This window comes from Sitodiplosis mosellana, unplaced genomic scaffold (genome assembly GCF_009176505.1).
Source record: "Sitodiplosis mosellana isolate CC-2019 unplaced genomic scaffold, AAFC_SMos_1.0 Smas_scaffold_20, whole genome shotgun sequence".
NCBI classification, from domain to species: Eukaryota; Metazoa; Arthropoda; class Insecta; order Diptera; family Cecidomyiidae; genus Sitodiplosis; species Sitodiplosis mosellana.
In genome coordinates this window covers 554,952-565,549 of record NW_022595262.1, presented here as the reverse complement: position 1 = coordinate 565,549, position 10,598 = coordinate 554,952, and the positions used below count along the sequence as shown (strand labels likewise).

The window sequence follows — 10,598 nt, the reverse complement described above, 5'->3', positions numbered from 1 at the left end:
GAAAAATTGTTTTAGTTAGTAAGAAAGTAAATAAATACATTAATTTCCTTTTATATAAAACCCCAGTGGCTTTCCATTCAGGTTTTATTCAGTCGCACTTATTTTTTCAACGACTTTTATATCTACCAAAACTATCGGCGATTTTACTTCAATATTTGTATAATATAACATTTTGATTTTCGTTTTCATTCTTATTCTTTGCTATTATATTTTAATTTTGTGTTATATTTAAATTCAATTTTCATCAATTAAGAACAATCTCATTAGCAAGAGATTTGATAAATATTAAAGACAGAAATTGTTGATGTCAAATATTGTTTGAACGAAACTTAACGATACAACAGAATGTTGACATTGTGTTGATGCGTCTTAAATCGCATCGTGGCGTCATTATGTGCACGCGTATTCGCTTCTATGCGTAATATTCGTGACTATGTGCAAAATTCGACACACTTCACTGTTGCACACAATCTATGCGCGTTTATCCGTACAAATCACATATATGAAAAAGAGTAAAAAGCCCCTAGATATTCAGCAAATGATGCTCTAGTGGCATCTATACGGTAGAGTTTGGAAATTTGATTAAATGATTTCGTCACAAGGTTTACCCAAATATTAAAAATGGTATTTGTCAAAAATAGCATTTCAAACGTCATTCATGATTCATGTTAGTGAAAAATACAAACATACCCAAAAACTTATTCTTATGATACGTTTTCAAATTTAAAGGGGAAATCACTCAAAGGTAAATAATAATAATTGACCGATAATTTTGAAGTCATTTGTTGAGCAGAAATTAATTTTCTGACTACACACTATTTATTTTTAACGAAAAAAAGATTTTTCTTCGAAAAAACGACCGCTAATTATCTTTGAACAATATACACTGACTTAATCATAAATTGATCGTCATTACCGTTTCATTCGGGCGTACTACGATACCTAATAGAAGTGCCGAGCACTTGTGCATATTCAAAGATTGCTCAAATCAAGAATCAGAATTATTTCACAACTAATGTTTCCATTCACTTATTTTATTTTTTCATCAAAAATATGAAATCCGGAAGAATCGATATTCAAGGGAACCCGTTCATTAAAAATATCAATGTACATTGTACAATCAACATATGACTTAAACCAAAGCCGAAATATCATCATAGCCATAAAATCCAACTTTGGCTCCAGCTATACGGCATCCAAAATCGATGGCTTCTTGAAGTGGCTTGCCCTGGGCCAAGGAGTGAATGGTTGAGGCCACAAAAGTGTCGCCGGCTCCCAACGAGTCCACAGGTTTGGCTGGAGGTTTGGCCAGAGCAGCAAAATGTGAGTCACTTTCATTGTCTATCGCTATAGCACCTTCGATCCCCCATGGACAAACCAATTTTGCACTTGAAAAAGAAGGAAAAAAAACAGAGTTATTTAACGTAACAAAAACATAAAAGAACTAGGTGCCTTACTTCCGTAAGGTAATCTTTTCTACACTCCCAAAAATATGATTCTAAATAAAAAATAAAATTATGTAATCTAGTAGTTTATGCATTTCAATATGTATGACTCTCATTTTAAAGAATTTTACAATTTAAACTTTTTGCCCCATGCATTTAATTTAGAAAAGATTCGACTTTTTAACTGGACTTTAATATCATAGCAATTTCAATACTCTGATTCCTATACATTGTGACTCAGCAAAAATTTTACCGTGTACCACGCATCTACACTACGGCCCATAAATAACGCTAGATTTCGTGATTTTGGCGTTCGAAAATCGAAAAAAAAACTGATTTTTGATGGATCAAAAAATCCGGGGTGATTGCAAGACTTTTCTTACCCGACATGGTCGTGTGGAAAAGCAATATACGCTTAATTCTACCATGATTCCGAACATTTTGATTAGAACCGTCGTGATGCATTGTAGATTGAAAAAACGATGTTGAATGAAATCCAAAATTTTGTCAAAAAACAACACACAAAAATCAAAATCATTGATCGACAGAATGAAGAATAAAAGCATACTCTTTTTTAACATATTTCCTCAAGTTGTGAATGGCAACTTCTTTACTCATCCAACCCATGAGTTCGGCAAAGTCTTTGCTCAGGAAAACATAATCCGCATTTTGAACCAATTCGACATTTTGTTCGCTTCGATTTTCCAATTCAACTGAAATGATGATGCGTTGGTCGGGATGTTCGGAGTTCCATTGTAATATAGAGCCAATCATTTTCTCAGTTTCCGCTACATTTCGAGCCTGTTGATTGATTTTTAACAGCAATTAATAGAATTGGAACAAACATTTTTTTTGCACAATAAAAATATAAATTCCCTTTAAATTCAACAGATATTTTCATTTTCATTAAATTCTAATAGGTATGTAAAGAATTTTCTTCACTTTCAGCCTTGTACTTATATCAATAGCTTGGCCCTTCATTTACGAAGCTTCAATTTCCTCTACCAAAATCCAATGAATCTCCATTGTTATTAAATTCTTGATAAGAATTCTTTATAGAATTGGTATTGAGGTACTCACCTCGATTATTTCATTCAAATTCAAATGTACTGACCTCAAAGTGAATCCATCTGTAACGTTCGTATGGAATTTTGCAAAAATCATCGGCCGTAAGTATTGGCATATTCAGATTGGAGTGGATAATTGTGCGACTTCCGCTTGCTTCATTCAAAATAACCGACGAGAATGGTGCCGTCGGTATCGTATGATAAACACAATGATCGATCAATATTCCACGGTCACGACAATCTTCTGTGAGGAACGAGAACGCTTTTGAATTGCTGAGTGATCCAATGAATTCACATTTGGCGCCCAATTGCCGCAGAACCGTACAAATATTTGATGCATTGCCACCGCGCTGCCAACGACCGTTCAATGCCCTGCAATAGAACAATAAAAAACACATGTTTGTATACACATTCAAACACTAACTTAGACACATTGATTAGATTGTGACAATCGAGAATATTTTCTTTGGCTTGGAATCAAACAAATTGTGAATCGTTTGATGAGTCAATGAAAACCAAGCAAACAACCCGTTTGGTAAAAATACACATATTTCATTCAAAAAACCAACCTTCGATCCGAATCTTCTTCGGGATATTCACGACAAACGTGAATTACATCCAAAACACAAAGCCCAACGCACAAAATCAACTTATCATCTCCATTCATTTTGACTTTGCAATTCACACTTGACACGGCTGCTGTCAATAACTTCTCGTTCGACACTGTTGAGTGTGACGATCGTTGCTTACGTACAATCGTACATTCGTACACTGTGATCAAGCGTGTTTAGAAAGAGTGAAAGAGCCAACACTAGGTGACAATGTTGATTAAATAAACGACTGAATGAAGCATTTAAACGCAAATTCACGTCTTAATACAGACATCGAGAGTGAATATGAGTGTGTGTGTGTGTGTGCGTTGAAGCAACCGCTTGATATCGTGGTGGAATAGAATCTTGGGTCTTTAATTTATGAATTTGAAGAAAAAAAATCATTGAGGTGAAATAAGTAATAATTGAACAAATTAATATCCATAGAAATACACTTTCAAATTAACTGATCAAATTTAGTTAATTAAACAAATTCAGTAGGAGAAAATGTTAATAAAAAATTTATGTTCAAAAGAGTGTATTTAATTCATAATGATTAACTTCATTGAAAATCTTCTTCTTTCATAATTATTCATGATTATATTCATTACAAAAATTGTTCTTTAATAATTAGGGAAAAGATTCTGGGAAGGTTGAGCTAACGCTACGCAAATCGTAATCGTAATCGTAATCGCAAACTCAGTTTCAATGGTCTTGCTTTCGTTCTCTATTTATTCATGTGTGCGGCGTGTCAAACGTAAACATTGAAACGATGCGAATGACAGTGAAAAGCGAACAAAAACAGCTGATTAATTCACTCGCTTGTGACACACTCAAACACACGTACTAATCACCACGTCGCTTGAGCGGTTCTTGTTCGGTTTCTTCTTTATCATTATTTTCTTTTTGGTTGTTAAGTTTGGCTCGATTCAAGTTTATGACTTCGTTTCACTCTACTTCAGTTTTTCAAAGTCAATGTTGAATATTTGAATTCATATTTGAACCAATCTTGATAAAACCAAGTCAAATCGACCTTTTAGCTTCAAAATACGTTTAGCTCGATTATTTGTGACCGTTTTATAAATGAAAAGTAATGCAAACACTATGTTTATCACCGGCTGGCAAATCAAACACTTTAAGTGCAACTTTAAATAGAATTTTAGCCTTTTAAACCGCTTGATTTATTGCTGAAACCAACAAAACAGAAGGAAAAATATCAAACGGATATTTATTCTTAAGTTTATTGAACATAGTTTTGCGATTACAGGGCATCACATATCATTTGGAACAAAGTATTTCATTTCGTTTGTAAATAGAAAGAGGAAAGAAAATAAAATGTAAGAAGAAGAGCCCGATTAACAATGTATAAATAATGAAACAGTAAATGCTGAAAGAGTATTTATGATTAAAACAATTACTTCAGAATACGGAACTAGGCTGGAGTTGTACATTGAAGTTGTGTTGGTTTTCAAGTGCGGAAGTAACGATTCATTTTTCAGTAATGCCTTTTGAAAAAGTTAAATATAATATTGAAGTGGTTTTAATGACTGAATGGCTGATTTGATTGAGCGCTGAAACATTTTTTGGACAAGTTTTTAGTGTTTAAGTTCCGAATTATATCTTCGCACTTATACAAAGTGCAAGTCATATGTTTAAATCCATTCAAGCGAATCACACGATCCACGTTAATTTGTTGTTCACATACAGCTAATTTCAACGCTTCTTTAGTAGGCGGTTATTCCGATCATCTTTTTCACATGTAAAATAAACTAGAATTTTGTTAAAAGGTTCATTCACTGATACAGGTTCACTGTGAATACCAGAACTAGTCACAGTACAAATCAAACTTCGATTTTCGTTCTTCAATGAAGAATCTTCATATATATACATAATACACAAATCAAACTAAAGTGCAATTGTTTCCTCCAAATAGTGGCTTTGCCCACTCGTCACAGTGTAGGAGCGGGATTCCCCATCCATATGCCTACGGCATAACACTGAATAAGTTGTTACTTTATGAAAATTACATGACATGTCAATTATTGCAAATAAAACACGTTCTCCTTCTCAGAAAGTAAGAATAGCATCCCCACCAAAATGGTTGTTTGTACTCAACAACAACTGCGTTTTGTCATCGCTACGATAAAAAAAAACGATTCAACCAGTTTATGCTAATGGTCTCACTGTCAGTTTGATTTTGTTCTTTTAAGTAAAATCGTCGTTTTGCGTATTTATTCTTAATCTAGTGCTACAAAATGAGTCTGCAGTTGAATCGCTGGATGATCGCGATGTTAGTGAGTTCACATTCGATTTCTTTTTCAATAGTTTGGGCTTTGCTATTCCTAAATCTGTGCTTTGAATTTGAGTTGGAAATTCCAAAAGTGAGAAAAAGTTAAAATAATTACCCACTTCATGGATAAATTGTTTGAGATGCGAATATAGTGCGTTTTGATAAGAAAAATAATTTTATTGACATTCGGAAAGGTTTGGAATAAAGTTCAGATTTCTTAAGTTAGAGTGAAAACCAAAAGTTCTCAACAAAAAATGGAAAAGCCCCACATTTCAATCAAGAATTCCGTTTCAAATAAGAGAAAAATCAAAGTAATAAATTCTTCTAATTTCTTTCGTTTTTGTGTTTTTTTGCAGTTTCTTCTGGCTATGTGCATTTAATATCCAAATAAATGTGGTGTATTCTTACGAAATAAAATGTAGTAACGGTGCACGCAAGGACAGTTTATCCTGTACTTTCAATTATGTTGCCGATAATAGAACATTGGCAGCGGATATGCCATCTGATTTTCGTCCATTCACAAAATACATCACTCATTTAACGCTTGGCATAGCGAATTTAACCACACTCCCTAACGATACGTTCGGCTTGCTGCCAAACTTAAATTCGTTTTCGGCACGTGTTGACATTCAAAAACTAAGCCAACGTCAATTTAAGAATGCAACAAAATTAATGATCTTAAGTTTTGGCTTCAACAATCGTCTCACCAAGCTGGAGTCGCAGCTCTTCAAACATGCCCCCTCATTGGAGTACATTGACTTTGGTTTCAATCAAATCAACGAAATCGAAGACAAAGCATTTCGAGGCTTAATCAACTTGAAAACACTATTTCTGGAAGCAAATTCAATCACACAAATCAGAAATAAAACATTCACCGGCACAAAAAATTTGCAACGCTTGGATCTTTCAAAGAATCAAATTAATGATATTCAAACCGGTTCATTTGTGCACATGTCAAAATTGAAAACCATACATTTGAATCAAAATCGCATCGGTCGTCTACAAGCCGGCCTTTTCAGTGGGTTTCGAATGATTGAACGCATCGATTTGTCGGTGAATGCAATCAGTGAGGTAGAAGACGGTGTTTTTGAGGGTTTGACCACCTTAAATATTCTGGAGCTGGGTTTCAATCGATTAATGACGCTTCCAGAAGGATTTTTGAATGGTGTTCCCAATTTAGTCTCATTGTTTTTGGCCCAGAATCAAATCGAAGAAATTCATCCGGACTTAGGAAACTTGACAAAACTCACCGTTTTAGACTTGTCATATAATCCCATTCTTCACATGGATCCAGAGGTCCTCTTCGGATTGGACAAATTGGAAAGTCTTGAAACTCGTGGCTGTAATTTAACACAATTGGATCCAGATGTTTTTATAAATCAACAGGCTCTCGAAACACTTGATCTCTCTGAGAATAACATAACCACAGTCGAATGGAATATATTTCTACCATTGGAACGGCTAAAGTTCTTGAAACTCGAAGCAAATCATATAGCCGAAATAGAAAATTACACCAACATTAAGGCATTTTTGCCAAATTTAGAGTTCATCAACCTGTCAAGGAATGAAATCGATTGTGACACTGTCGCCGAAATGATCGACTACTTCAAAAACAATACAATCGAATATGAATGGGGAGAAGAAGTCGATGTTGGATGCCAACTTTTGCCATTAAGAAGTCGAGCGATTCAAGCGTATCAACTTTCAAATGCCAAATTCAACGCAGAAGCCCTTAGACTAATAAATTTGTTCAAATAAAATAGATTTTCAAAACGAATGAGTTTCTTATTTCATCATAATTTGAGTAGGATTTCTTCTTTTTCAAGTGAATTTAAATTTGGAGGTGAAAAGAGGTAAGAATAAAAATTGGGAGATTCCAAAAAAGTGACGAATGTCAATTTCAGTCCGAATGAATCAAATCCAAAAATAAACCGGACGTTGACAATTAAGGCCACTGGATGAAGTGCAATCGTTCACTTGAAATTTGAAAGATCAAATTGAATGTGAGATAGAACTGGACTTTGAAAAATTCGTCCAGTGATTTTTCTTTCAACGACTGAAAAACCGCTTCAAAGCCTTAACCTATTTAAAACCCGCTATAAAGAACTTTATGAAATCATACTTACAATCAAAATTGAATCATCCCATTTCGAATACCATAAAGGTTACTTCTCAGAAACATAAAGAAATTCACCTTCGTTGTACTTTATACAATTTTTGCTCAAGTTCATCGACAAGAGTTCGTTGTGCCAAAATTATTTTCTCTGAATAAATCGCAGTGTATTTTTTTTAAATCTTAGAAAAAACGTTGGAATGTGTGTGAGTTCGACCCAAAATTCTGCTTGTAATGATTGATTTGCACATCATTCCATTTGATGGTGCATAAATATTCAAGTTTTGGGTGCGTATCATGGTGTGCAGATATTGGAGCCAGTTTATCTGCCCATTCAACTGGTTTTTTTTAATTCGTATTCAGCTGAAGAGTTCAAACGTTATGTGCTAAACAATGAATTATCGCTTAAACGTAGCCAAAAAATCCGTTAATCATAAAACAAGTCACAAAACGGCCTAGGGGGAACCGCGAATGTTTTATCTGCAAAATTCGTTTCTATCATTCAATTTTAATATCATCTGTATATAAACTCAATAATTTGACAAAATCTGTATTGAATCATATCCACTATAAATGACACTTCTGACATTACCACAATGTGAATTTTCTGACAGCTAAACTGACGGAAATACCGAATCGTTGTAATAACAACGCACAATTGAATGTTATAACTTGCAATGATTTTTTCCTGGAGAAAGTTTAAACAATTTCACAATTGTAAATTTCCAAAAATAATCAGAAAATAGTAGTCACACATACTTGTATTTGCCACTAAATTGAAATGTAAAGATGCAAGCTCAAATGGCTGTCAAATGAACTCTCAAAAAAAATCGGAAATATCTGCCAAAACTATGATAAATCTGAACATATCTAATGATATCTGCTGAATTTGAAACAAATATTAAAATCTAGTATTATTTTTAATTTTCTAATTCGCGATCAGCCCCTAGAAAACGACATTTTTTGCGGCAGACAGTTTTTTATGCAAAGTCAATATCTTGTTTTTTTCTTAATATATTGTCCACGCCAACATCAGAGAGACCACACACTTCGAATTAGTGAAGTTAGAGAAAATTAGCATCCACATACGCGTTATAAATAAAGGACCATCAAAATATCACCAAAGTTTATTGAAATAAATACTACAATAGTAATACTACTTCCTATGAAATGCGTTAAAATATTAGGATTTTCTAGAAAATAATACGAGAAAAATAAAGTCTATGCGATCGTCAAAATTTGGAGATAATTGAACTGTTAGAGATGATTTTTAAGGAATAAAAAGTTGTATGCAGCTAGTGTAGGTACATCTAAAATCGGTCCATACAAATAGATAGATTTTTGATTTTCGTCAATTTTCTCGTAATCGTGAAGACAAAAGCTAGTTTTGGCTGGGTTTAGTTGTGACTAAAATCGATTAATAAGGTCTTTCTTGAGAAATTGGCCAACTGAATCAATCACAATTGTGTTAATTTGATCGCTAAAATTGAGAAGGTCAAATGCCGCTGACAACCAAAAATCTTTCCAATTTGCATATTGTGACAAAGACATTGAATTTAGAAATTAAATAGAAAATTTTCGAAGAAAGGTCACTACACTTAGTTCAAATTCAAAAAAGGTGGTCGTTAGGGTGGATCGATTTTTAAAATCGTACAAAATCAAAAACGGCGGATGGCACCTCAAAAAAAGAAACTTTTGTTCTGGGACATATGCCGAAAAGTTGGTTCCCACAATCCCCACTTAGTGTTGGCCGTCGAACACTTTCGAACGCTTGTTCGTTCGTTCGACAATTTAAAAAAAATATTTTTTGTTCGTTCGTTCGTTCGACAATTTGAAAAAATATTTTTTTGTTCGTTCGTTCGTTCGACATTCATTTTGTTCGATGTTCGGTCCGAACAAAAAAATTTTACATTAGAAAATTCGATGTATTGATCAAATTTATAATGTAATCGTTACAGCTCATGCTTTTATTATAATTTTTCGTAGTAATACCAATTTTATTCGGGAGATTTTGAAATAAAAAAAACTTTGTTCGGACCGAACATCGAATAAAATGAATGTCGAACGAACGAACGAACAAAAAATATTTTTTTAAATTGTCGAACGAACGAACGAACGTTCGAAGCTATCACTATCCCCACTCAATTTTTGTCTGGTTCATTTTTTGATGATTTTTTTAGACTATTATTGAAATATCTCAAAAAATACCCACTTTCCTTGCTTGCAAACTATGATAATTGGATTTGTCGCAAAAAATTACATAAAAATAAGTTGATTTGAAACCATTCTTACGCGATTTTGTCGCCTTCGTAGGTCAAAATTCGACCAAGTACCCATTTTGACTACTTTTCCTCAAAAACTCACCTCAGGACCCTCGAAAAATCTCAACTGGCCGTTGCTTTTGAATCTTGTTCATTTGAACCAATACTTTGCAACAAGTGAAATTGATCTTGTTTATTAGTCATGCCAATTTATTTGAATTGATTTTGTTTCATGTACGACAGATGTGTATAAATATGATTATTTGTTAAACAATTTTTATTATAAAAACAATTTTTTTCCACAAGATGCCATATGTTTGTGCAACAAATATTTTGTTCATCAAATAACACGTGTGATAAAACGTGCAGAGATTAGTATGTTTTTGAACAGAAGGGCTAAGTCAGTTTAAAACTTCATAGACGGACTAAAGAGGATATTTTTGTGAATTTCTGATGTGTTTTAAACTTAGTTAACTCAAAATGGATTGAAAAGTCGTTATCTTCAATTTTTTTGCATATCGAAAACTTTTTCCGTGTGACTTATAACATTTCAGTTGTTTTTGAGTGTTTGTAGTGAAGGCAAACTTGCCGAAAACAGCTATCATTCTCAGGTAAATATTGCGATATTTGTGAATACTTGTGAGTACCTGTTGATGTGTTAGCTGAAATGAAAAAGATTGTCAATTTAATAAGATATTTCTTTGCATATATACAACTTTATCTACAATTAATTGGACCCATTCTTGATTCGAAAATTTTTTAGCGTTCAATATAGTGAATTGAAACTATTGCGAACGTCAATATTTCAACATGTATATCTATTTTGTTAAAT

The 10,598-nt window shown here is 33.4% G+C and overlaps 2 protein-coding genes across 4 annotated transcripts; one reads left to right on the top strand and one right to left on the bottom strand.

The window, feature by feature from the left end:
* Positions 1–48: 48 nt before the first annotated feature.
* LOC129568479 (ketohexokinase-like) lies at positions 49–3,245 on the bottom strand. The gene is made up of 4 exons (XM_055446426.1): positions 3,082–3,245; positions 2,560–2,884; positions 2,014–2,246; positions 49–1,388 (listed from the first exon to the last, which is right to left on the bottom strand). The coding sequence occupies exons 1-4, from the start codon at positions 3,177–3,179 to the stop codon at positions 1,133–1,135; spliced, it is 912 nt and encodes a 303-aa protein (XP_055302401.1). The 5' UTR covers positions 3,180–3,245; the 3' UTR covers positions 49–1,132.
* Positions 3,246–4,702: 1,457 nt separating this feature from the next.
* Positions 4,703–7,169, top strand: LOC129568509 (insulin-like growth factor-binding protein complex acid labile subunit). Of its 3 annotated transcripts, none has more exons than XM_055446488.1 (2): positions 4,703–5,392; positions 5,749–7,169. In XM_055446488.1, the coding sequence occupies exons 1-2, from the start codon at positions 5,358–5,360 to the stop codon at positions 7,148–7,150; spliced, it is 1,437 nt and encodes a 478-aa protein (XP_055302463.1). In that variant the 5' UTR covers positions 4,703–5,357; the 3' UTR covers positions 7,151–7,169. The 3 variants fall into 3 exon arrangements, with proteins under 3 accessions (XP_055302463.1, XP_055302465.1, XP_055302466.1); XM_055446490.1 differs by having other exon boundaries at positions 4,705–5,396; XM_055446491.1 differs by lacking the exon at positions 4,703–5,392 and adding an exon at positions 5,497–5,586.
* The last annotated feature ends 3,429 nt before the right edge of the window (positions 7,170–10,598 follow it).

What these genes read in the sequence shown, in the direction of transcription:
- LOC129568479 (XM_055446426.1), bottom strand. Translation starts at nt 3,179, where the DNA reads ATGAATGGAGATGATAAGTTGATTTTGTGCGTTGGGCTTTGTGTTTTG. An exon ending in GAAGAAGATTCGGATCGAAG is followed by an intron (nt 2,885 to 3,081) that starts GTTGGTTTTTTG and finishes GTTCTATTGCAG; the next exon opens with GGCATTGAACGGTCGTTGGC. An exon ending in AGGAAATATGTTAAAAAAGA is followed by an intron (nt 1,389 to 2,013) that starts GTATGCTTTTAT and finishes TTCTTTTTCAAG; the next exon opens with TGCAAAATTGGTTTGTCCAT.
- LOC129568509 (XM_055446488.1), top strand. Translation starts at nt 5,358, where the DNA reads ATGAGTCTGCAGTTGAATCGCTGGATGATCGCGAT. An exon ending in AATCGCTGGATGATCGCGAT is followed by an intron (nt 5,393 to 5,748) that starts GTTAGTGAGTTC and finishes GTTTTTTTGCAG; the next exon opens with TTTCTTCTGGCTATGTGCAT.